Source organism: Hylobates moloch, unplaced genomic scaffold (genome assembly GCF_009828535.3).
Source record: "Hylobates moloch isolate HMO894 unplaced genomic scaffold, HMol_V3 SCAFFOLD_17, whole genome shotgun sequence".
NCBI classification, from domain to species: Eukaryota; Metazoa; Chordata; class Mammalia; order Primates; family Hylobatidae; genus Hylobates; species Hylobates moloch.
Window position 1 is genome coordinate 14,812,479 of NW_026652292.1, and position 27,433 is coordinate 14,839,911.

General features: G+C 40.0%; 1 protein-coding gene across 2 annotated transcripts in view; it reads left to right on the top strand.

Moving 5' to 3' along the window:
- Positions 1–27,433, top strand: part of FBXL7 (F-box and leucine rich repeat protein 7) — a 434,724-nt gene that overhangs the window by 399,290 nt on the left and 8,001 nt on the right. For both annotated transcript variants that reach the window (XM_032135457.2, XM_058430221.1), the window contains exon 3: positions 23,902–24,513. In XM_032135457.2, the coding sequence (XP_031991348.1) occupies positions 23,902–24,513 (612 nt within the window). The remainder of the gene's footprint in view (positions 1–23,901; positions 24,514–27,433) is intronic.

Sequence of the window (27,433 nt, forward strand, 5' to 3'; positions counted from 1 at the left end):
GAACGTGCTGTAATAGTTTAAATGAGGCGTACATCAGATGTTGAAGATCCCAGGAGATACTTTATGAAGAAGATACCAATTGAGTCAGATAATGAAAAGATTTTAAAGTAAAAACATAAATTCCTAAGGATGAGAAGGAAGAGGGGACAACATGAGTAGTGCCTGAAGGGTGGGAGAGTTTAGGTCATGCTCCCGGAAACAAGGAATAGTCTCATTTTTCTAGAGGTCAGAAAGGTATAGGAGAAGAGAATGAAAAACTGTGTTGAAGCTCCAGCTAGGCCTGCCTTATGTGGATAGGCAAGAAGTTTGTTTGGAATTCAGCAGGCAATGAAAGATGTGGCGTAAGGGATCCGTGGATGGATAGCAGTTGTGTTTTTAAAAAATTAATCCAATGGGAATGGACTAGAGTTGGAAAAGAGTAGAAGGTGTGAAACCCATTGGGAGGCCATCACTATCAATCAATATATTTCATAATGTCACTGTGACTCATACAAATAATGAGACACATTGCAAAGCCAGCATGCAAATGTGATAGACTTAGTGATGTATATAACCAGTTTCCCATTCACTTCCACCTCCTCCTCAATAGAAATCCCATGTTTTCCAAACTCATGACTATGAAGATCTGTCTTCAGCCTTGTTTAGTATAGCTGTTGCATCCACAGTAAGAGAAACCAGGATTTCACCTACAGGCAGAGTGAAGATACTCAGAAAGTAAACTCAGCCCCAGCCAGGGACTTCATGAGCTAGAACATTGGTTCAGCCAGCAACCATCCATCAGCTACTCATTTCTGGTGGAGCGAAAATGTCTGAGCCTCCTTCTCCCCAACCACGTTCAAAATTCTGTTAATTTACTTGAAAACATGACGAAAAGGCCTAAGCAATGGTCACCAGAAACCTGGTAGTGATATATAGGGGTAGTGCAATGCCAGCCAACAGCGAGACTGATTGATAGACACATAACATTTACGTGTGTGAGAGAGAGGGAGAAAGCAGAAGCAATATCCTGCCTATCAGTCAGCACTGAAAGAGAGAAATGAAGAGATTGACTTGAGCACTCATCATTCTCAAGGGAGATTTGTGCATTGATTCCAACAAAATTGTCCTTAGGCATAGAAATGTGAGAAGTGCTTTTATGGTAAAATTTAGATTTTAGCCTCAAGCTAAAACTATGGGTCGCAGGATACAGTTCTTCACCTGAAATAGTTCCCATAGACACGTGGAGAAAACTCAATGTATTCTCGGCTCAACTAATCCATTATGCCCGTAGAAAAACGGCAGCTCAGAGCTGTATTATGAACCCGTTCAATACCACATGCATTTGCAGCGCCGTTTCCTCAGTTTCTCTTCCCTTTCATCTGGGAAGTGACTTCATTGCTCCTGCTTAGCCTTTGCCAAGTATTTATTTTTTGGCCAGCAAATTACAGGGATTTTTTTTTCTCGCTTCTTTTTGAAAGGACTGAACAAGTCACAGAGCTTTCAAAACCAAGATTATGTGTATAATATAAATGTGTGTGAGATATATATATATACACACACACATATATATACACACGTTCTATCAGTCGTTACAAAATATATATATATATATTTTGAGACGGAGTTTTGCTCTTGTTGCCCAGGCTGGAGTGCAATGGCGCAATCTCAGCTCACTGCAACCTCCACCTCTTGGGTTCAAGCGATTCTTCTGCCTCAGCCTCCCAAGTAGCTGGGATTACAGGCATGTGCAACCACGCCCGGCTAATTTTGCATTTTTAGTAGAGACGGGGCTTCTCCATGTTGGTCAGGCTGGTCTTGAACTCCCAACCTCAGGTGATCCACCCGCCCCGGCCTCCCAATGTGCTGGGATTAACAGGCGTGAGCCAATGCGCCTGGCCAATCATTACAATATTTTTAACTCTTAACTTTAATTCTGAAACATTGTAATGATTCAAGTGTACTGCTGATTGAAATGAAAGCATGTGATATTTCTATGAAAAAGGAGTTATCATCATTGAGATAAGCGGATTTGAAAAGCAAAGTTTTGTAAGTTTTTAAAAGCTTTGGTCTGAATGACTTAAGAAAATAATTCAAGAAACCAAACCAAACCAAAAAACCCTAGTTTTGCCCCAGCAGTGCTTAAGACCTGGGGAACAACCATATCAATGCCTTAGAGAAGCTCAGAAGGGTGACGTCATGCAATCTCCCCAATCAGGAACTATTCAGAGGCCTGAAAGGGAAATCTGAAACAAAAAGACCCACAACCTAAATTATTAATGGGAAGAAAAAATTGCAGGAGCCCATGAAGACCTTCCTGCAAATAACTGAGAAGGGAAGGAGCTTTCAACAGACTTATTATAAGAATGTTGGTGGTAATGACCAAAGATATGAAACTCACCTTTAATGCTTTTTAAAGATACACACCTAAGAAAACGTCGCCAAGTATTTCTTCAGGGTCTTTGATGCAGAAATTTGCCCCTGGTACCGAGAATTTGTATCAAGATTAACTGACCTTTGTAATATCTGTTGGGGAAGTCTACATGGTAAGTACACTATGATCCAACTCAGGTTCTCAGTCTTTTTTTTTCGTCCAGCATATAGGGAATGATCCTACTTGGAGCAGCCTTCTGTTGTCTAAGCTCACAAGAATATAATCAATTTATTTTTTATATGAAGAAATAAATGATTAATAGTACTTTACAAACACTGGATCCAGAATATCCTCATCTTAAACCTGAGGTCACAGGACAGCATCTCTAAAAACAAAAGTCCATTATTGGGGTAAGAAAAAGGAAGTCATCCTCACCACATTCCTCAATACTAAGTGTAATCTTTTCTTACATGATGGCCTTCCACCACCCTAGTAAGATCAATCTACACCAAAGAACTACAAAGAAAGAAGAAAAACCTACTTTTCTTGGTGTTGAGGTCTGTAGGATCTGTTCATGGTGCCACTAGCCAAGCCAGCCATGGTAAGAGACAGAATGACAGGTGATGGCATTAAACAACAGAATCACTTCCTTTGCATAGATTTTTCTTTTTTACTTTCTCAATGAAATGCTTTACAATTCCCAGCAAACATATTATTGTGGATTCCTTTAGAAGTCAAGGCAGCATATAAAAACAAATCAAAGGTATAAACTTTAGAACCTTATGAGCAAACATCATAGTACATCATACATACATACTATGGAGACATAGTGCATGTCTCCAAATAACAAATGAATCAATAAAACTAAAAATGATGATTATAAAAATTGAAGTAGTATGGACTGTCTGAAATGTAAACAATTTGGTTCAAGGACAAAGAAAATCATTGCTACTCCAACTTCTGGTAATATTTAGAAGAGCATGTACCCCTTGGCCTAATTTTCAGACTTTCAGTTTTCTTTAGAGCAAGTTTACTTTACAAACTGAAGAAAAATTAAACAGATAACTCATTAAAAGTGCTTCATTGAAATTAAGAATCTTTAGAGCACTCTGGACTCTTGTTGAAACCTAAAGTCTTCAAAAGTATCAAGTAGAAACCTGCTTAACTTCAAAAACACATGTGGAAAAATTAGACAAATCAGAGGTAGTTTCTTTAGTGGCCACTCTAAAAATTGATTCTTCAGTGGCTACCCCAATTTCTAAAAGCTATTAATGTATACTCCACCACTACAGTTCACTGAATGTCTTAGTCTCTTCAGGATGCTGTAACAAAAATACCACAGACTAGGTGGCTTATAAACAACAGAAATGTATTTTTCACAGCTGGAGGCTGAGGGGTCCAAAATCAAGCCTCTGCAGATTAGTGCCTGGTGGGGGCCTGCTTTTTGATTCATGGATGACCATCTTCTCACTGTGTCTTCACATGGTAGAAGAAGGGCAAGAGAGCTCTCTAAGGTCCCTTTTATAAGAGCACTAATTCCATTCATGAAAGTTCTGCCCACGTGACCTAATCACGTCCCAAAGACCCCACCTGCAAATATCAGCACATCAGGAATCAGGTTTCAACACATGAATTTTGCAAGGATATAAACACATTCAGTCTATTGCACTAAATGATGAATGCTGGGAGGGCCAAAAGTTCCTTCCCTTGTTTTCATGTTTTTAAATTAATAATCCATAACTTACTTCCCTACAAGATTCTAAGTGACCCACAAGACATTAGAACAAACAAAAATGGGAGGAAGCTAAAGTTAGATCTTACTGCTAAATTTTTCACAAAGTATTGCCCTTCTGAGTAGGACGAAGGCCTGGATAATTTCTCTCACTTCAAAAAGATTTTTGATTCATACATAGCACAGTGCACTAAATACTAATTCATGAGTGTTAATACTTGGTTTTTCATTCTTGAAGAGTTTTAATCTGGATATGATTGCCATGTCTTGCTGTATGTCATATAGGTTTATTTTTCAGGTAAATACCTGTTTCAGAATGCAAGGACCTAGGAAATTTAACTGTATCCTTCAGCATTTAAATTGCATTGTTCAGACTAGCAAAAGTGATGTGATGATTATATGGCCATAAAACTTGCATATAATAGGCCCCATAAACACTCCACTCCTCTCACGCTGCCACCCATTACCTGTTTTACTTCCTCAGTGGGACAGGTTCCATGCAGCTGCCTCCCATCTTGTTGCTCTTAACCTCTCTGTACTGGGGAGTGCACAGTGACGGTTTTATATTGGTTGTCTTGCTTCCACATGGCTGAGTTTTCCCCCTTCCCCCACAGCATGTTCAGTATTTGGGTTGGAACAGGATGTTTACAGCTATGGAGTTATTAGTTTGTTTCCTTTAGAAGGCTCAGAAGCCCCAACCGTGAAGCCCTAGAGTTCTTCCTGTCTCCATAGTACAGAGTACCCAACGTTGCATCCGTGTCCACACAGTCATTACTCTTACTATCTAAATGGGCTGATGTTTTCAGCCAGCATCTTTTTGCCATTTGCTGCCATTATGTTGACATCATGAAGACAACTGAATAATATACAAAGAAGAACTCAGAGGCTTTGATTAAAAGAAAAATTGTCCAGATGACTTCAGGAAGTTGGTACAATCCAGATTTCACATGTGATATACTTTTGTCTGCTCTTAGTATCCTAGAGTATGGCTCCATTGGTGACAGTGGCTTTCAAAATTTGCCCATGTTTGTGTGGAAAGCTTACTCTTTATTATATTTTATTTTATTTTAATTTTATTATTATACTTTAAGTTTTAGGGTACATGGAAAGCTTACTCTTGATGAGAGAATTTGCTAGTTTCTTTTTTGAGGCCCCTTAAATAGATTTCACGTTGGCTTGGAACCATTCAGGAAGCAGCAATAGAGTTTGTCCAGCAAGTCCTCCAAATTGAGAGAAATAATAGAGCTGTACTCAGAAATCCAAGATCATGTTGTCATTGTCAGTCCTTCGGGGTGGATTCAGTATTTTCACTTCTGGATTTCTAGGTGAGCACAGTGTAGCCTCCTGGCAAAGTTGCAATGATGTTAATGATGCAGGCTTTGAGCAGTAGGTCTAGGCAGTCAGAGCAGGGCAAGCCCCGTGGGATTGACTAGTGTCCAACCCACCATGGGTCTGGCCTCCAGAGCTCTTCTGCAAAAGTGCTTGGGCGGGAAAGATACAGCATCACCACTGTGAGGACCACTGGGAGCCACTTGCAGAAAATCCACTGGGTTGAAGGCCAAGCAAGCGAAATGACTAATTACATTGAGGGGTACAGGCCATTTCAAAGTCAATATTAAACTTCGTGTATAACATTTCAGGACCAATCGAGTAGAGAATGGGACCCATCTGGAGAAGAAAATGTTTCTTAAAAGATCAGACTCTAAACTCTTTCGTTGAAGGATTCTGACAAATAAATCCTGCCTACCTGGAGTTCACTCTAATTCAGGGGTTGGGAGAAGGGGTTTAGAGTAAGCACCATGAAATCTGACTAAGGTTCTCCTCATCTTTCCAAATTCTGGCACATTCTCTCCAGAAAGACCAGCACCCTCTGGATTGACGTGGTTTTATTGTTTTCTGACCTCTGGCCTATGTGTAAATGTGAAAGTCTTTCTGACTAGCAGTAATTATTCCTTCCTTCATACAAAAATAGAGAAAGAGTAGGGAAACCCACAATTTATTCCAACTGGCATTTTTTATGCTTTTAGTTCTTAATTTTAATAGAGTTTTTTTTGGAATATCCTTTAAAGGAGGTTAGAAAACTTGACAGTATAGCAACTTAATGTTTTTCTCTTCTCACCCAACTCAAATTGTGATGGCTATGATAATCACCCTGATCTGATCATTATACATTTTATGTATCAAAAGATTCCTGTGTACCCCATGAATATATACAATTATTATTTGTCAACTTAAGAATTTTTATTAAATTAAATTAAAACAAACAGGTTAGAGGACAGTGCCATTAATTCATTCAAAGAAGTCCAGTACAGAGGTGGCAGAACTCTTTTATCTTTCTATCTTCTGCCCTTTCACAATATAAAAATCAGAATTGTAGTTAATGGCTTTCTTTTTATGTAACTTTTGGAGAGTATTTTTTTATAGCCTATGGTAAGGGAAGGGAAGAAATAATGGTTATTTTAGGGATCTAAGTGTAAAGCTGACACCATGAAATACAGCACTGGTTAGTACACCTTACAATAGTTACTACATTTTGAGGCATAAGATAATAGTATCTCTAAATCTTCATAGCTACATTTTTCTATTTTTCTTACTTTTCATCAGTAAAGTCATAAGACTACTGCAAGCATCATTTTTCTTAGCAACTCTAATTTAAAGATGTCCTCTTGTGTTTTGATAGGTTTTCAAGATTTGAGCCAGATTTGTTCCTACTCGGTTATCTGTTAGTCAAATGTAAACAGCAGCAGACCCTTTCTGACATCTTGTGTACTCATGTACAATGAAACAATACAAAACTCATAACCCTCATGTGAATACACAATACACTTTGTTCCCTCTTTTGATTACAGGGCAATGCCAGGCTCTAAAGAGGGATAATTATAAAATCTTTGTGGATTTTGTGGCAAAAACAGAGATTCCTTGCTATGATTAAGTATTAGATAGATTATGGTTGGAATGGGTTGCTTTTAATTTTATTTTGGTCTTTACACAATTCAAATCATAAGGAGAAAAACTTTTTCCAAGGATAAAGAACAACTGTGGTCAAAGTCAAAATTATTTGTTAGGAATGCAAGACACCCACAAAAAACAGTCACATTAATAACTATGAATTTGATATCTTGCACGTTAATCTTTGTCAAGATGTTCCTAAATGTTTCCTTTAAAAAACTCTATTTCATATATATTTGGCTGTATTTATATGAGTTATTTTTTAATAATAATAATAATGTGCGCCCTTTAGTTAACATTAGTAGCCTAAGAAAAATGTTAAAAGTACTAATACCTGGCCACCCATGTCACAATGTAAAATCATAACTTCCTAGAGGGAACTGGAACTGTAACCAACTAGGATGTTACCATACTAGGATACTGAATATGCAACATTGTAGTATGTAAAATAGCAACATAAATGATGAGCCAGAATCCACCATTCTTTTTATTTTATGATTGAGTTACAAGCCTTGAATTTGCTTAAAAGGGAACTAAAAGCAAAGGTTATTCTTTGTGGCCTGTGTTTCTCTGCACTACATTTAAGCATCACCATAGTCAATCACTGGATATTCAGCTGTTATTTCACAAGACTCTCGACATGGCCAAAAGAGCCAACTTGGCCATTTTGCAAGACGCTGTTTTAATCAACTTTTCATTTTCCTGATCCATAAAGCAACATGAAGCAATCTTTTAGCTATAAGCCATGGTTGCTTCCTTCAAATGAACTTAAAATTAATTCTAAGACAATAAAACACTGAAGTTTATCTTTTTAAGCTAAAATTAAGGTGTTATTTTCATTTTATTTTCACTTTTTAAACCATTTTAAAAGATGTGGTCTTTTTACCAAAGAGGACTAACCTATTGCTTGGAGGCCAGCCTGCAAATAATCTGGCCTAGAGTGAGGAATCCTTTTTAAGACAGTTTGTATTGAATGAACCAAAACAATTTCCACCCCGAGGCTTCCATCTGGTCAACCTCTGTTCAGTCCCACAAATAATTAATATGGAAAAATAGGTTTTTGTTTTTTTTGTATCTTCAGTCTTCTTCGCTTTTACTAATTTAACAGAGAGATATTTAAAAACCAAACAAACAAATGTAACAACAACCACAAAATCTTGAAGAAAGCTCAGGCCACCAGCCTGGAATATAATGTCAGACTTAACTTTCGCTGGCAAAAATTAAGTATTTTCAGTTCACTTCTAAACTTATGAAGATAACAAAGTGGTCTGCCCATCAGAAAAGTGTGAATATTGTGATATGGGTTGGGGGACACATAGGAAAGAAAACAGAAGGCAGGAATGGAGAGGACGGGTCATAATTAATATACTCAATCTACCCTTGTGCCTCCTCTCCGACCCTAACCCCAACCCCACCCCCACCCATGTCACAATGTAAAATCATAACTTCCTAGAGGGAACAGGAACTGTAAGCAACTAGGATGTTACCATACTAGGATGCTGAATATGCAACATCCTAGTATATAAAATATCAACATAAATGATGAGCCAGAATCCACCATTCTGTTTATTTTATGATTGAGTTATAAGCCTTGAATTTGCTTAAAAGGGAACTAAAAGCAAACGTTGCCTAGAAACGTGATTCTAAATAAAGATCATCGCCAACATATCAGATGTATACTTCCTTCCCTCCTGGTTCCACACCTCCACCCCAAGCATTTTTTTTTAATGATATTGCAAAATTTTATTGGGGAGCTTTACACATTGGTCAATGCTATGTTATATAGTTACATTTAAATTTATTTTTTCAAACTTGATCTAAATGCTGTTAAGAAATATAGCCGCTAAATATAAACTTCTAAGTATCTTTCTAAAGAGAAACATGATTCAGAAATTATAGGCTGTTGAGATATGGGTGCTTTGCAGAGTTTGTGATAGGTCTGCATTCTATAGAGCTATTTTATGTAGTTGACGTAGAAAGATTTTCCAGAATTATTTCAGTTTGCTTGAATTCTACTCCACAACTGAATTTCCAAAACATTATTATTAACTTTGAATTAAAATGGAGCTTTCTATTAAAAAAAAAGTATGACAAGTTCTGAAAACTAAGATGATCAGTCTAGAATTAGGCCCATGTACTCCGCCATGAAAGTCCTGCCTCCCACACTCAGGGACCCGCTGAAATGCCAGTCTTTGTGCTACTTAATATTAGGTCCATTCACTGGAAAAGCCCTGCCCTAGAAAGGGGCTCTGGGGTCTTTAAAGAAGAGATTGTGAACTTAGACTGTAGTAGGCCCAGGGAACTACCCATGCAAAATGTATCCCAGGTCAGTATAAGGTGACCTTTAGAATCAGAGCCCACCATGCTGCAGAGAGACCCTTAGCATAGAAATTAAACAGTGTTTAAGAGTACTAAGTCTCTTTACGTGTTCTTTCTCTATACATTTGATAATATAGAAAGAATAAAATGTTTCTCTATATCCTTGGGTCACTCGTTTTCCCAAGCATTTAAAAATGTTAATGGGAATATGATATTTATGAGTTTATATTTGTTTAGCAGTTAGAACAGTGCCTTGGATATAGTAAGTGCTTTACACAAAACTTTATGTTAAAAGAAATTGTTGTGAAGATTTTCAACAACAGTGGATCATATTTTCAAATGACTAAGGAAATTCAAGGATTCACTATGCTATGAAAGTATTCTAATTAATTATTGATCTTTCACATGGTCGTAAGTTTAGTGGAGATTTCTCTTTTTTTCTCGTTGAAAGTTGAATTTGTGAGCAAGACTATTGCTCCCTGTGGGGCTTGTTTTCTGCTGTGAACTGAAAATGATTAGTATCTTTTTGCTAGAATCTAAATTCAATACTATGCCATCTATTGTAAAGATGCAAACGTTGGAATTTTGTAACTATTCATGGGGAAATGAGACTAAAGAATTATCTGACAATTGAAGATAGAAAATAATTAAGGCTGCTACATAAAGTGCAACTCGAAGGTTGAAAATTATGGATGGCAAGCCTTTGCATGAAAATACATATATTTCTTCTCTTGTCAAGACAAGAGCTGGCTCCTTCCCAAGCTTTGCAAAACTATCTCTCAGCTCTCTGGAAGACGGGGAATTAGAAATACTGTCGCTTCCACACTGTCAAAGAGAAGCCAGTTCCAGTTATTACAGTTGGTGTGTGACTTAGTTTGGGGGCAGGGAGGCAGGAATACAAACAAAAGTTTCTGTTACATCTTAGGTAACTAAATTTCAATGGTAGAGATCTTAAAATTCTGGGCCAATGTAAAAGTGTTACTCATTTTTATTTATTGTGGGTTTTCAGGTATCATTGTTATTAGAAATGAGCAGGGGGCCGGGCGGGCGCGGTGGCTCACGCCTGTAATCCCAGCACTTTGGGAGGCCGAGGCGGGCGGATAATGAGGTCAGGTGATTGAGACCATCCTGGCTAAAACGGTGAAACCACGTCTCTACTAAAAATACAAAAAATTAGCCAGGCACGGTGGCTGGTGCCTGTAGTCCCAGCTACTCGGGAGGCTGAGGCAAGAGAATGGCATGAACCCAGGAGGCGGAGCTTATAGTGAGCCAAGACCGCGCCACTGCACTCCAGCCTGGGCAAGAGCGAGACTCTGTCTCAAGGAAAAAAAAAAAAAAAGAAAGAAATGAGCAGGGATCTGGATAATCTATGATAGCAGGTATTGTGAAGAAAAAAACCACCAAGCATTTGGCTCTGAGTTGCTTTAGGTGATGTGGGCTGCATGAGATTGTTTTTGGGTGTACATGTGTTTTTTAAATATCTTCTGAGTAGATTAATACTATTAAACTAAGTGTATGTACTAGCTAAGCCTAAATTAAGTGGAGGGCAAAAACAAAAGACCTAAAAATGATATGTTGATAAATCACAGAAATGTTCCAACTTCTTCAATCTGAAACATCTGGTTCCTCCAAGTAATTCCTGTAAATATTTCCAACTGCAACGAAAAAGAAAATGAAAGTGATTTGTGGTAGGAGTGAGCGAGCACATTCTCCCCTTGGTGCATTAGTTGAGCAGCTTCTGGGTGGCTGAATCCAGATAAGACTCTGGACTGACTCAGTGATAAAGGAGGCATCTCCTGGCCTCAAAGTGCTCACAGTATACTGGATAGCAAAGGGCTATGATGCAGATATATTTGAATTCAGTGGAAACAGTAAAAGTAGCTAAATATTAATAATTCAGCCTCGCTGGATCTGGGAAGGCTTGGCAGAAAAGCTGACTTCTGACCAGGAACTTGAGTGATGACTGAAAATTCAGCAGTTAATCTGGAGAAACAGGCCTTCTAGGCTGGGAGAACATGAGCATGTGCTCTGAGATGTAAATTTTGGGGAAGAATCTCATACACACTCTAAAAAATGGATTTTGTTCCCTGGGGTAGTGTTCCATACAATGCCTGGCATATAGTAAGCATTCAATACAAAAGTGTGGAAAGAGCTGTACTGGCTTCCTGGGCTGCTGTAACCAAATACTGCAAACCAGGTGGTGTAAAGCAACAGAATTTATTGTCTCACAGTTCTAGAGGTTGGAATTCCCAAACCAAGGTGTTGACAGAGATGTGGGGTAGGATCCTTTCTTGCCTTTTGCAGCTCCTCGAAGCCCCAGATGTTTCTGGAGTGTCGCAGTGTAACTCTAGTTTTGGCCTCCGTCTTCACAGTGCCTTCTCCCTCTGCATATGAGTCTTTCTGTGTCTCTACCCTGTGTCTCTGTCTTGCCTGCTTATGAAGACACTAGTCATATTGGATTAAGAGTCTACTCGAATCGAGCATGACCTCATCTTAACCTAATACATCAATAAACCCTATTTCCAAATAAGGTCACTTTCACAGACACGGGGCTGGTTAAGACTTCATCATATCTTTTGCAGGGGACACAATTCAACCCATAACAGAAGGAATGAGCTAGTCAAGGTTTTGATGCCGGGAAAAATGGTCCATATTTTAGAAAGTGAACCCTGAATGCAGGATGGAGTCCATATTAGTAAGGTGGAGGGTGGGAAGGAAGACCAGAATCAAGAGTCTCAGTTAACGAGTTGTTGAAAGGAGATGAGAGATGATGAGCACTTGAGCAGGGTGGGAGCAGTGGAGACAGAAGGGAAACAGATGTGAAATCCACAGCCAGTCAGAGACAGGGACTTGGGGACTGATTAGATATAGGTAATGAGGGTCAGGGAGGATTCAAGATGATTCCTAGGGTTCTATCCTGGGAGGCAGACCTGATGAATGGTGATGCCACTGATGATAATACAGAATGTAAGGCAGAACGTTTGTTTTGCAAAGGATGTTGATAAGTTCACCCTTGTACACATTGTATTGGAGATACATCAAATACACTTGTGGGGAGATGGCTAGTTGTCCATAGAACTCCGTGGAATCATTCTATGCCTGTGCTATGTAAAATACTGTTTTGTGGCTGCTGAGCTCTTGAATTGTGGCTAGTACACCTGAGGAGCTGAATTTTCAGTTTAATTTAATAAATTTAATTTCCAATAGTCACCTGTGCCTAGTGGTTACTATATTAGAGAGCACTGACCTAGCAGGTACTTAGACATGTGTGTTTGATATTTGAGAGAGATGCAGAGATAGGAGGAGCATGGTCTGGATTGAAAATCGAATTTGGGGAGTCATTAGCTTATAGGCAATTGCTGAAGCCTTGTAGGCCATGAGCCCATTTAGCAGGGAGCCAGACAGAGATGAGTTAGTTAAGAGTGCAACCCTTGGGGAACACCAGTGTATAAGTTGTACACCACAAAAGAGAGTGAGCAAACGACCCCTGAGAAGCAGAAAGGAAAAGCAGAAGAGAGGACAGTGTTACAGAAGGCAGAGGAAAAATTTCAAGGAGAAAGCAGTCCACCATATCCAAGAAAAACAAATGTCATTTAATAAACTATGAAAAGGGGCTTTCACAATTACAATATGCTTTTACCAATAAATGAAATAGCCATATTTTGTTAACAAAGAGTAAGTATATTGTGCTCTAACCATGGAATTTATTTTTATCTTCCTCCACCTCCAGCCAAAGGTTAATGGAGGCAACAATAAGGAATTTATAAAGATGGGACTATTCCAGGGAATACAGAATAATATGCCCCTGAAAACATTGCCCTATAGCAGGAGGGCCTGGAATGCATTTCCCATGAAGTCCTCAATAGAAGTTGTGTAACTGTTTTAATGCCTGTACTGATGGTAGTATCACCTTTCATAGACTCTGCCTAAATACTCTGTGAAGTGGGTAGACTTATTTCCAGTTTACATAAGAGGAACCTGTGGCTCATGGAGTTTCAGTGTCACTGAACTCCAGCCTGGGTGAAATAGTAAGACCCTGTCTCAAAAAGAAAATAAATGAAAGAAAGTAAAGGAAGGGAGGGAGGGACAGAAGGAAGGAAGGAAGAAAGGAAGGAAGGAAGATGCTAGCGAAATACTACAGCCTGCCAAAGACATTAAATCAGAGGCTTATGCCTTTTTTTTTTTTTTCATTAAAAAGGGACATCAGCAAATGTTTAAAGATATTCTAGAAACATTCTCTACCATAGGTGATTAACCCCTTGCCTTGTGAAAAAAGTGGCCTCTAGTAGCATTGCTACTCTAGCTCAGGGATGAAAATGAAACTTCCTGCTTTCCATTAAAGAATAAATAGTATAGGCCAGATGCGGTGGCTCATGCCTGTAATCCCAGCACTTTGGGAGGCCGAGGTGGGCAGATCACTTGAGGTCAGGGGTTCGAAGCCAGCCTGGCCAACATGGTGAAACCCCATCTCTACAAAAAAATACAAAAATTAGCTGGGCATGGTGGTGTGCGCCTATAATCCTATAATTCCAGCTACTCAGGAGGCTGAGGCAGGAGAATCACTAGAACCTGGGAGGCAGAGGTTGCAATGAGCTGAGATCACACCACTGCACTCCAGCCTGGGTGACAGGGTGAGATTCCATCTCAAAAGAAAAAAAGAAAAGAATAAAGTCCTTCTGCCATTTAAGGAAAAAGAGGGTACTAAGAAGTTGTTTGATAAAACTATGAAGAGTCTGATGAATTATAATCTAGGACTCACATAGTTTCTTTTTTTTTTTGGAGACAGAGTCTCGCTCTGTCGCCCAGGCTGGAGTGCAGTGGCGCAATCTCGGCTCACTGCAAGCTCCGCCTCCCGGGTTCACGCCATTCTCCTGCCTCAGCCTCCCGAGTAGCTGGGACTACAGGCACCCGCCACCACGCCCAGCTAATTTTTTGTATTTTTAGTAGAGACGGGGTTTCACCGTGGTCTCGATCTCCTGACCTCGTGATCTACCCGCCTCGGCCTCCCAAAGTGCTGGGATTACAAGCGTGAGCCACCGCGCCCGGCCGACTCACACAGTTTCTGAGGCCACCCAATCTTTATTCAGACAGAAATTTCTTAGAAGATACTTTCTAGATACACTGGAGGCAAAAATCAAACTATTATAGATTTCAAAAGTGCATTCTGTACATTTCATTGATATATTTATGGATTTTAGAACAATGTGGCTTAAACGTTTCCTTAGCTGTATGAATATTCCCTTCTAGAAGAGCTAAAGGGAAAACAAAACCCACGCTCAGTTCAGATCAGACTCCAAAACTGGGCAACACTGGAAAACTGGGGTTTGTGCCTCAGTAAAGAGCTGAACAGTGGACTGGCCTCTGTGACTGACATTAGATGAGTTCCACCATCCTCACCAAGTTCCCACACATCAGTCACCACAATGCTACCCTTATCACACTGGTCCATGTGACCAAGAAAGCAGGTCTTTTGTCCTTGGACAGGAGTCTCTGCCATCGTCTGATCCTGGGGGTACCAACTTCTGAACGATATTCTCAACAAGAACTCCTGAGTCCTAAAACTAATCCCTCCAGGTGAAATGCAAGATTAACGTCTGCATACATTTCTACTTTATCACAACTAATGCCTTAAGTAGGTTCTAGTTGTATAGATGATCTGAACCACATTAAAAGAAAATATTTTTAAGTAAAATAAGAAGAAAAATGATCGCTCAGATTGTGTTCTTTTCTCACTAGCTAGGTTTTATTGATCTATTTTTTTAAGCTTGAGTTTAAGCTAAGAAAAGAAACCTTGCTTTTTATGGCAAGAGTTCTCGAGGAAAAAGACAACTTACAATAGAAAGCATCTTGCACAAAAGTTTTGGTAATCAGAGGGGGGAGATGAAGAGGAGCTTTGTAAATTTTGACTTTGAAAGGGCAGTGTAATGTAAATATGACTTCCTAGAGTGTAAACAACAGTGGTTTGAAAATAAAAATTTGTACAAAACAGGCAGCTATCTAGTTAAAAGAAAATGTGTCTAATAAGCATGTGTGTCTGAGATGTCTTGAATATTTTGATACTATACTGTAATTACTAACGATATAAAATTTCCAAGACTTTTGAAACCATGAGAAAGTTTTTAGGATTTTTTTTCCCCAGAAAAAGACAGCTATACTTTTTTGGTACTCTACACATTTAAAGTAATTTAAGAATAAAAAACATACTGTTCCCACACAAATTATATACTTGAAAGTATTTTAAATTATTAATGGAACCACAAGTTCTTAAACTTTAAAGAATCCTCTGTCTCTTAGTTTAGCCAACAGATGATTATATTAACATAAAAAGTACAGTTACATATATTTGAGTTAAGGATCATCATTGTGTCAAGAAAATATTACATTTATATTGATAAAATCCAAAAATTCACTAAGAATATTGTTTAATTCAAACGTTATATTTATTGTCTTCATCTTGGACTTCTGAAAACTGACTTTTTTCTCAGACTTGCACAAACCATTCTATTCTTTACCATGCTGGGTTTTGCATGATTTAGAGGCATTGTCACCATAGAGCCATTTTTCTCTCACCCTGAAGGACATAAGAAAGAAATTAGAGATGTCAGAACAGTTGTGTGGAGGTACTTTAATGGGACCATGGTGCAGAAAGGAGGTGGGGTAAAAATATTTGCTTTAGGCCAAGCATGGTGGCTCACGCCTGTAGTCCCAGGACTTTGGGAGGCTGAGGTGGGCAGATCACAAGGTCAGGAGTTCCAGACCAGCCTGACCAACATGGTGAAACTCCATCTCTATTAAACAAAAATTAGCTGGGCATGCTGGCGGGCGCCTGTAATCCCAGCTACTCAGGAGGCTGAGGCAGGAGAATCGCTTGAACCCAGGAGGAGGAGATTCCAGTGAGCCAAGATTGCGCCACTGCACTCCAGCCTGGATGACAGAGCAAGACTCCGTCTCAAAAAAAAAAAAAAACAAAATTGCTTTATAATCTAGTTAAATGCAATGACTCCTCCCTTTCTAGACCCAACTGGGCACTTGGGCAGCAGTAACAATGTATATTAAATGATCCAATAAATGAATGGTCTCTTTTGCCTATAAATCTGTAATGCAAAAATCTGCAGCAGTGCAATTTACTGAATTTTAATGCCAAATGTCTATCGCTGTGTATTCCTTGCCATCTACTCTGTATATCTTCCTGCAGACATCAGTGTGGGTTTGTTATTTTTTGTTTGTTTTTTTTTTTTTTTTTGAGACAGAGTCTCCCTCTGTCACCCATACTGGAGTGCAATGGCTCGATCTCGGCTCACTGCAACCTCCACCTCCTGGGTTCAAGCGATTCTCCTGCCTCAGCCACCCAAGGAGCTGGGATTATAGGCATCTGCCACCATGGCCCGGCTAATTTTTGTATTTTTAATAGAGATGGGGTTTCACCATGTTGGCCAGGCTGGTCTCAAACTCCTGACCTCAGGTTATCTGCCCACCTAAGCCTCCCAAAGTGCTGGGATTACAGGTGTGAGCCACCACGCTCAGCCTCTTTGGTTCTTTTTGTGTATTTTGGTTGTATTCAGCTTTCTGATATCATTGGGAGACAGTTAAATCACAAAATACACCAGATATCATTAGGAAACAGTCCACAAAATATATCCTATTGCAAAAGCGTGTGGTCATTTCTCCTTTAAATTCTCCCATTCTGCTTTCATGACACTTGTAGTGTGCTCATCTGTCTTTCCTCAAGAGGATATTTTATAATTTTAATAAAATTTTACAATTTTATAATTGTTGCCTTTTTCAAGTCTTATATTTGAAATTAGCTGGGAACAGTGGCTCACGCCTGTAATCTCAGCAATTTGGGAGGCCGAGGCAGGCAGATCACTTAAGGTCAGGAGTTCGAGACCAGCCTGGCCAAAATGCTGAAACCATATCTCTACTAAAAATACAAAGATTAGCCAGGTGTGGTGGTGTGTGCCTGTAGTCCCGGCTACTCAGGAGGCTGAGTCAGGAGAATCACTTCAACTGGGAAGGTGGAGGTTGCAGTGAGCTGAGATGCCACCATTGCACTCCAGCCTGGGTGACAGAGCAAGACCCTGTCTCAAAAAAAAAAAAAAAAAATTAACCAGCAGTATCCCTTTTGCAGATTTTATAATTTTTCCCTTTTCAGATTTGTCTGTCCATGTCTCCATTCATCCATCCACCCATCCACGCTAATACACAGTAACTCACTGAGTTTACCTTTAACAGATTTCATTTGCAATTCATGCAGTTATTCCCAGGGAAAAAAGGTTTGCTCAAAGACTGCCTGCTGGAAGATAAGGGGCTAATATCTAAGATTTATAAATAACTCATGCAACTCGATAGCAAGAAAACATATAATCCAATTTTTAAAATGAGCAAAAGACTTAAATAGAAATTTTTCTAAAGATGTTTTAAAAATGGCCAACAGGTACATGAAAAGGTGCTCAATATCACTAATCATCAGGGAAATGCAAATCAAAACTACCGTGAAATATCACCTCACACCTGTTAGGAGATCTATTATCAAAAAGACAAGAGATAATAAGTGTGACGGAGGGTGTGAAGAAAAGAGAACCCTTGAAATCTAGATTGTTGCAGCCATTATGGAAAACAGTATGGAGCTTTCTAACTAAATTGAAAGTAGAGTACCATATGACCCAGCAATCCTTCTTTTGGACACATACCCAAAGGAGATGAAATCACCAGCTTGTAAATATATGTGCATTCCCATGTTCATTACTGCAGTGTTCACAACAGCCAAGATACTGAAACAACCTAGGGTTTATCAATGGATGAATGGGTTAAGAAATTATTTTATGTTTATGAAATATTATATTTAGTATATAATATATACATATGTCATATATGTTATATATATGAAATACTATTCAGCCATTAAAAAGGAGGAGATCCTGCCATTTTCCACAATATAGATGGATCTAGAGGTCTTGGTGGATTTTAAAAAGCCACCTGCTCTATGTATGTTCTGGAAGTTTTTAAAAAGCCACCTGCTCTATGTATGTTGTGGAAGTTTTTTATGTGTTATGAAAATGTACTGCTGTCTTAAAAATTGGGGCATTTTTTTCCTGATACTTCAAGGAATATTTTATCTTCAAGTAAAATGATCAAGAGCTTTTTATGTATACTGCTTTGCATTGTTTCTTGCCAAGGATGCTGTGGGTGATATCTGCTCCTTGGTGATAAGGATTCCACCTTGGAGAACAGAAGCTGCAGGGAAGGAAGGCGTTTAGAGGAACTATGCTACAGTTTCATCACAATCCCCATTTTCAATTACCAAAAGGCCTTCTCAGAATTTAAGGACACTCAAAGCAGGCAGCAATTAATTTAATTCCAGATAGAAGCTTTTGACCATGTATATTTCACCTGGCACTTTTTGCCAATCTCACTTTCCCTGTTCAGAATAATTCCTGGCGGTGTTGTAGCGTTCTTCCAAATACCACTCATGCATCTCACCATCTTGCCTAAGGGAAAAGTGAAGGAAGATGTAGTCTAAACAGCTAATTTTCATATAAATGTATATAAAAATGTAAAATACATTAAAATTAACAATAATATCCCCTTAGTGTTACTGCTAAACTGTATTTTAGCCCAGTGCATATCACCTTACTACTAAGTAAATGGCAATTTTGCAGCAAGACATCAGATCGACAGAAATTCACTTGGAATAGATACTCAGGCATGAAAGTATGTTCATACCTACAAAATATTCTAAATCCATAATCTAAGTTCAAATATAGTCAGCTTTATTTTCTTTCAGCAAATATAGTCAGTTTGTACTGCAGTGTCATAAGACCAGGAGGAGGGTTGCAGCATTCTTCTACCTCTGTCATCTTAATATTTGTCTCTGATGTTCTCCTCTCTTAGTGTGTGTCCTGGTACCCCTGCATCGGGGTCCCTGTTTCTACTCTCAGAAGAATCAGCAGTTATTGCCAATGTCCATTTAGCTGCCAGTCTTCTGAAAGAAACGTAGGAGAAAAAAACTGTGTACAAAGAGTACACTTGGTCTTTCTACATTCTCTTCTGTGAACGAAATATACTACTTAGGAGGTAGAAATTGTCCTTGTTTTGAATTTGAAGCCATGCTTTATTTTCCTGCTATACAGACATATTCTGGTACTCTTTATAATAATATCTAGTGACAGTAAATAGCTCTTGATATCAAAAGGTAAAACACATTGTATGACAAGCTATTCATAGTTTATCCATAACAAAATCTATTTTCAAATGTAAATACATATATTTTTAAATTTGGAAATATATTTAATGTATTGTGGAAAATATCAAGAAAAGATATTTTGTGACAACTTCTAGGTATGCATCTCTGTACTTTTTACTTGTCATGCTTTATAATCTTTTTAATTATCAGGTACTATTTATTTGAGACAAATTGTTAATCATCTTTTCAAAAGTTCTCTGAGGTTGTTGGCCTGCTGTAGGAATAGCAGGAAGGAATTAGAGACTCTTGGTGTGTCTTCTGATAAAAGAGACATCCAGCTTTCCTAAGTGCTTGGAGTATGAAAGAGTGGCAGGTTTTAGAAATCCACCTCACCCTCCCCCCTCCGCCCCCACGCACAGGGTAAGTATCTTTCATTCCTCAGGGGCCACCTCTAGGCAGGTAGTGTCTTCTGCTTCAAGATGAATAAAACCTAGGCAGGCGGGAGAGGGAGTTCAGTGCCCTCACAGCTGCTAAAATGTCAGAGCTCAGAGCCTAGGATTGTCTTTCCCTCCTGGCCCAAAATAAGTTGTTCACCTGCCTCCAAGAAACACTGGTTTCAGCAATAAATCTCTGAGTACCCATAATAATGAAGGTGGGTACCATGGTAACTTGGATGGCAGTTTTGAAGTCCAAAATTGGTTTATATTTAAGATTTTCCTTAAAGATTTGCTATTCATTCTAGATGATTACCAAAGGGAAGTACGATTTCTTTTCTTATGATTTAAAATGCAGCATGTATACCACCTGGGATAGAAAAATACATGCCAAGCTAGAATTATTTAACATATACATCCATTCAATTCAAGATGTTTGTTGTGCACCTACTATATATCATAAACAATGGCAGGTGCTGCCAGGACAGAAACAAGGAAAGGATGTAATCCTTGTCTCGAAGGAGTTTTTAGTGTAATAGAAGGTATGTCCATCATCTGTTGCAACAGTAATACTGTGTAAAAAATCACCCCCAAACTCAGTGGTTTAAAAACATTGTTTATGCTAGCTCATGCATCTGTGGTTCATCTGGGTATTGGCTGAACCAAGCTGGCCTTGGGTGAGCCTGTCTGTAAGGTACAGGTTGGAGGAAGTTCTGTCTGCTTCACGGGTCTCTCATTATTCTTTTTTTTTTTTTGACAGAGTTTCACTGTGCAGTGGTGCAATCTCGCTCAACTCACTCCAACCTCCAACCTCTGCCTCCTGGGTGCAAGCAAAAATTCACGTGCCTCACCCTCCTGAGTAGCTGGGATCATAGAGGTGTGCCACCACACCTGACTAATTTTTGTATTTTTAGTAGAGACAGGTTTTTACCATTCCGGCCAGGCTGGTCTCAAACTCTTGGCCTCAAGTGATCCACCCACCTCAGCCTCCCAAAGGGCTGGGATTATAGGCATGAGCCACTGCACCTGCAAGGAGCTAGTAAGGCATGTTCTCCTCACTGTGATGGTAGAAGATTGAGAGGTCAAGCCCAGCTGCACAAATGGCTTTCCTCTAACATTTTCTGCCAAAGCAAGTCACATGGACAAGCCTTATGTCCAAGACAAGATTGAGGAAATATACTCTGTCTGAGGTGAATTGCAAAGTATATGACAAAGGATATGGGGACACAGGGAGGGATGCAAAATTAGGAAAATATATAGCAGGTGTGCAAATGTCTTGAATTGAATGGAAATGCTAATATGTTAAAAATAATACAATCAACCACATTAGGAAAAGATAAATTCACAAATGTCTATATAACAAAGGGTGGGGGCTTCACAAGGGAAGGGATCCTATCTCAAAGACAGGAAGAAAACTTCTTGAAGGAGATGGCATTTGCAGCCATTCAAGAAAGGTGTTTGTATTTCAAGAGGCTAACATGGGAGGTTGGGGCAGCACATAATTCAAAGATGCTCCATGAGCACAGTGTGGACGCACATAAGCCATTCTCAGTGTTAGGTTATAAAGAAGCAACTGAACAGAAAAATTGCAGCAATAGAAAAAGGAGATCTGTAAGAAAACTACAAGTAGGGGGAGACATCAGGTCTCAGAACTTTTTGTGTTGCATGTTATTGCTGGAAGTTCTTTGTGTTAATTTCCAGGGTATGAAATATGCAAAAGCATGTAAGCATAGAGCTTTTGTTTAAATCTTGAGAACTATAATTAGAGCTGGAAATGACTTAGAAATTGCTTAGCTCCGTTCACTTATTTTATAGATGAGGAAATATGTATTTTGAAGATAAATTCTCTATGTGTGGATATGTATGTATATCTATATAGATACATACCTATGCAGATAGGTTCCTGATTTTACTATGGCTTAAATACAATTTCCAGACTTTATGATGGTACAAAAGTGATATACATTCAGTAGAAACTGTACTTTGAGTACCCATACAACCATTCTGTTTTTTACTTTCAGTACAGTATTCAATAAGTCACATGAGATATTCAACACTTCATTATAAATTAGGCTTTGTGTTAAATGACTTTGTTACTGTAGGCTATAGTAAGCCTTCTGAGCACATTTAAGGTAGGCTAGGATAAGCAAACATGTTTGGCAGATTAGATGTTTTAAATGCATTTTCAACCTGGGATATTTTAAATTTATGATGGGCTTATGGCCCGAAAACCCCATAGTAAGCTGGGGAGCATCTTCATGTGTGTGGGTATATGTATGTGTGTAAAATATATAAAATATATAAATATATTAACAGAGAAAATACATTTCTTCCTAAATAAAACCATATATGTGGTATTATTACCATATATATCCAACGTGTATCTATGTATTATTATATCCAACGTATATTGGATATAATATCCAATGTATATTATTTTATATAATATATAATATCAATGTATATTATGTAGATATAAAATTTATATCATATTGGATCTAATAATACACATATATACATTGGATATATATGGTAATAATACCATGTATATGGTTATATATAATATACATTGGATACTATATATATATCAAAAATATATACTATGCAATTATATTTAGAGAGAAAGACTAAATTCTTCTCCTGTGTATATTGAGAAAAAGAGAGAGGAAATGAGCCTACTTCTTGAAGTGGTATTCTAAAGAATTCTTAATCCCTCACAAATTTTAAAACTGCTGTGTCCTTGTCAGCGATCTCTCTAGTTCCAAGGAATAGAATATGGCTCATACTATTCAAATGCAAACGGGAGGTTGTTAATAAGAAGAACAAATAAACATGTTTCCAGTTACCCAAGGACTGGAAATGCTGTGTGTAATGCCTGACCTAGCAGAAGCCTTTCATTGGCTCCCCTAGTCTGGGGCACTGTTTTCAACAGAAAGAGGAGCAGACACTGGGAGAAGTGAGCCAAGGCAGCAGGTGTCCTCTGCGCCGACTCACTACTCTTCCTGTCTTCTGAAACTCACTCCCCTCATTTGTAAATGCAACATAATCACCCATCTAACCACAATAAAATTAGGGAGGTAAACCAGTTTGTGTATCTAATATATGAGGTTTCTCCAGAATAGAAACAATGAAACTTTGAAGTTGTGCCCTACCATAATCCCCATTCATGTAGACTGGAAGTTGTCAAACGATGACCTGATGGGATTTGCTCCCTGGTCTGGACAGGGACTAGTCCAGCTGGTCTGCTTTTATAAATTAGGTTTTATTAAAACAGCCAATCTCCTTTGTTTACACTCTGTTTGTGGTAGCTTTTGCACAACAATGGCAGGGCTTGTCGTTGCAAGGGGGACAGAGCCCATGGCCTGCAAAGCCTCAGTATTGCATATCTGACCCTGTTCATTGCAGTCTGGTCTCTCCTGGTGCAGACCACAGGGAACTGTCGCTTTCTGGAATGGGCGACACATGCACGTGCTTGGTCCTCTGGGATGGCATTGGCAGGAGTCGGCCCAGGGAGGACATATGTGGAATGAGAATGTTGCCCCCATGAATGTTTTGTCTAAGAAAGAAACACGTGCTGGCCGGGAGTGCTGGCTCACGCCTGTAATATCAGCATTTTGGTAGGCCAAGGCGGGCAGATGACCTGAGGTCAGGAGTTCAAGACCAACCTGGCCAACATGATGAAACCCGTCTCTACTAAAAATACAGAAAAAAAAAAAAAAAAGCCGTAATGCCAGCTACTCGGGAGGCTGAGTCAGGAGAATCTCTTGAACTCAGGAGGCGGAGATTTCCGTGAGCCGAGATCATGCCATTGCACTCCAGCCTGGGCAACAAGATCTAAAAAAAAAAGAAAAGAAAGAAACCAGTGCTTTTGCTGCCTGTCTGGGGCTCTGCTGAGGCCAGCATCCTTAACCCTTTGTTCTCTGTCCTTTGCCAGACTCCGACCTGAGCATGCGCACACTGAGCACGCCCAGCCCAGCCCTGATATGTCCACCGAACCTGCCAGGATTTCAGAATGGAAGGGGCTCGTCCACCTCCTCGTCCTCCATCACCGGGGAGACGGTGGCCATGGTGCACTCCCCGCCCCCGACCCGCCTCACACACCCGCTCATCCGGCTCGCCTCCAGACCCCAGAAGGAGCAGGCCAGCATAGACCGGCTCCCGGACCACTCCATGGTGCAGATCTTCTCCTTCCTGCCCACCAACCAGCTGTGCCGCTGCGCGCGCGTGTGCCGCCGCTGGTACAACCTGGCCTGGGACCCGCGGCTCTGGAGGACTATCCGCCTGATGGGCGAGACCATCAACGTGGACCGCGCCCTCAAGGTGCTGACCCGCAGACTCTGCCAGGACACCCCCAACGTGTGTCTCATGCTGGAAACTGTAACTGTCAGTGGCTGCAGGCGGCTCACAGACCGAGGGCTATACACCATCGCCCAGTGCTGCCCCGAACTGAGGCGACTGGAAGTCTCAGGCTGTTACAATATCTCCAACGAGGCCGTCTTTGACGTGGTGTCTCTCTGCCCCAATCTGGAGCACCTGGATGTGTCAGGTAAATGGACACTGACCTACCAGCTATGGGCCCTCCTGGTGCACCATCTTAAAACAGTGGGGACAATGCCACCACCGGAGGGTCCTCTTCTTGCAAGCCATCAGAGATGAGGGGCGGGTGGTAGGGAGGCTGGCTTTTGCAGAGAAACTGTCTCTATGGAATCATGACCCTGGAGGCCACAAGTTTCCCTTTCATCAAATAATGTCCACTTCTTAGGGGAGTTCTTAGGGGAATTCTAGCGCATTTTGCCTGGGAGTTGAGGTTAGTATGACTTTTAAATGTCTTTACTCTTCATAACTCTCACAGTTACTTCAGAGCAACCATAGATAGTGCAAACAGGGTGTCTAAGTGTAGAGAAATAGGAAACAAATGACTAACTCAAACACAGTTAGCTTAGAAACTATCCTTGTGCCCACTTGCTGTTGGTCCCTGGAGCCTGGAATCTTTGTCCAAGCTGTAAAAATGACCTCGTATGTTTTCGTACCACGGGCCAGATGGTGCCCACTGTGGGCGATAAAACACTCAGCTGGGGGCTGTGCTCATGATCACTTGCCATTTTGTAGTGTCTCCTTAGATTTCACCAGTACTCTTCTTACATCCGGGTTAATCCTGCATCTTTTCTCAAGCAAAATTCTCAGTTACATAGTGCAAGGGCAAGGTCCATTGAATTAAATCTTTAGTCCTTTTAAAAATTGAAGGAAGTTGGGCACAGAGGCCCACGCCTGTAATCCAAGCACTTGGGAGGCTGAGGCATGAGGATTACTTGAAGCTAGGAGTTAGAGACCAGCCTGAGCAACAAAGCAAGACCCCTTTCTCCACAAAAACTGGAAATATTAGCCGGGCACAGTGGTATGAGACTGTGGTCCCAGCTATTCTACCCAGAGGCTGAGGCAGGAGGACTGCTTGAGCCCAGGAGTTCGAGGCTGCAGTGAACTATGATCACACCACTGCACTCCAGCCTGGAGGACAGAGTGAGACCCTGTCTCTGAAAAAAAAAAAAAAAAAATTGAAGGAAATCCCAGCATGGCTGCTTTGCTTGGAAACCTCTCTCAGGCAGGAAGAATTAAAGCCCAGACTCACACTTAGGCGCCAGACATGATCTGGCTGGACTAACAGCCCTTCCTTATCTCATTTGCTGCCTAGTCAAAAGCTGAACATTCGAGAGGCTGAAATGTGTAAGATGCATCAGGGACTTAAAAAAAACCAACAGCACGACCAGCAACCTCAGGGAGTTTGGGGGAGGGGTCAAGAAGTAAAAACCACTATGATGGGTGAATAAACAGAATCTGGGATTTACAAGCATCTGAGGCCAGTGATGCCCTCCAACAAAATCCCAGCTAAAGCCGGCTCTCAGCTTGCTCTCTCTTTCGAAAGCCAACATCTGAAAATATTTCAGATGACAGCCCATTACTTTTTGCAGATTCTTTCCTGTGCTGGAGAGCAGCTCGCTGCTCCTCTACTTCAGCTGGCTTCAAGACAAAACCATAGCAGCCATATGTTCAGTTAGTCATGAGTAGCCAGTGGCATCGAGAAGCAGGAAACCAGGAGGTTTTCTTACATTTTTCCTCCAAGGAATTCTGGAAAGAGAAAATGTTGTGATGTGGTGGAAACAAGTTTCAAAACTTTGTGATTTAGGAAAATTCACAGCTTTTTCTAGATGTGTTTCCTCTTCATTTAAAAAAAAATGGCAAAGGACTGGGTTCTTTAACATCTAAGAATTGGAGCATTTTATAAACATTTCATTTTATTTTCTTAGATTAGAAAATGATTCATTTTTGGAATCCCTATCTTTGTTAAAGGTGCTTCCCATGCACTCTTAATACAGGCTGCAAGCAATTGTACCCTCTTTTGGAGGGTCCTTTTGAAGTTCAGAAATGCAGAAACCACTTTTGCTATTTGGGAATGGAAATTTTTGCACTTCTAGCCTGAGTGATCCTGCCTGGCCCCTTGACTAACCATTATTAAGCCTTGATATCTGTCCTGTAGGTTAACCTGCCTACTTTGAAAGTTCAAATATATTTGTGTAGCCTCCCCTGTCTCCCAATGACAACGGTGATCTGTATACATAGAGATAAAAATAAGGGGAATCTGCAGCTCACCAAGTTAAGAACACAGAATCCCAGGTATGGGAGAAAGTTTCAGATAGATGGTCTTGAAAGACTCAACAGGCCATGAGGATGGATTTGTCATCAGCACCTACTAAGGGTGCCCTCCTGTTCTGAGGGCGTCTGGAAATTGTTATGTTGATGCAGAGAAGCCAGAGGGCTGCCACAGTTGATTTCATTATGCCTGGTTCTCTTTAGTTTTACAGCTGGGCTCCGATAGTGGCCACGTTCTCAGTGGCAGTAGACTTGACTTTGGACGACTCATCACTGGTCTAGAGCTTAATTCTCCCAAAGGAGATGAGACTACCTATCCCATCCCTAGCATGCAGAAAATGCTCATCTGGGAAGCTGTCTTTAAAGTCACTGAAAATGACTACAACTGTATTGTTTTGTCATTATCAGCATTAAAACCAATGCACTATATTGTTGAATATATTGCAATAATGAGAGGAGGTGGTAATAACATATTTGTGAAAGCTGTATGAAATCTGGAATTAACTGAAGAACCCCTTAGGTTTGTTCAACCAATTTTCAAAATATAAAATGTGGTAACTGTTAAAAATAATATTGCTTCAGAAAGAACCTCTAACTGGAGACCTGGAATCATCCTTGTTCCTCCCCCTAATCAAGAGTCCTGTTCAGGTGATTCGCTGCCTGCCTGGATGCAGGCTTCCCCAGCCATTCCTTCTTATACCCATCTCCATTGCCTCCAGAGGAACTGTTTCATACTGCAAGTCTAACCTTCACTTTCCTGCATGAAACCTCCAATAATTGCTCCCTATGACCTACAGGAAAAATTCAAGTTCCTCCACAGA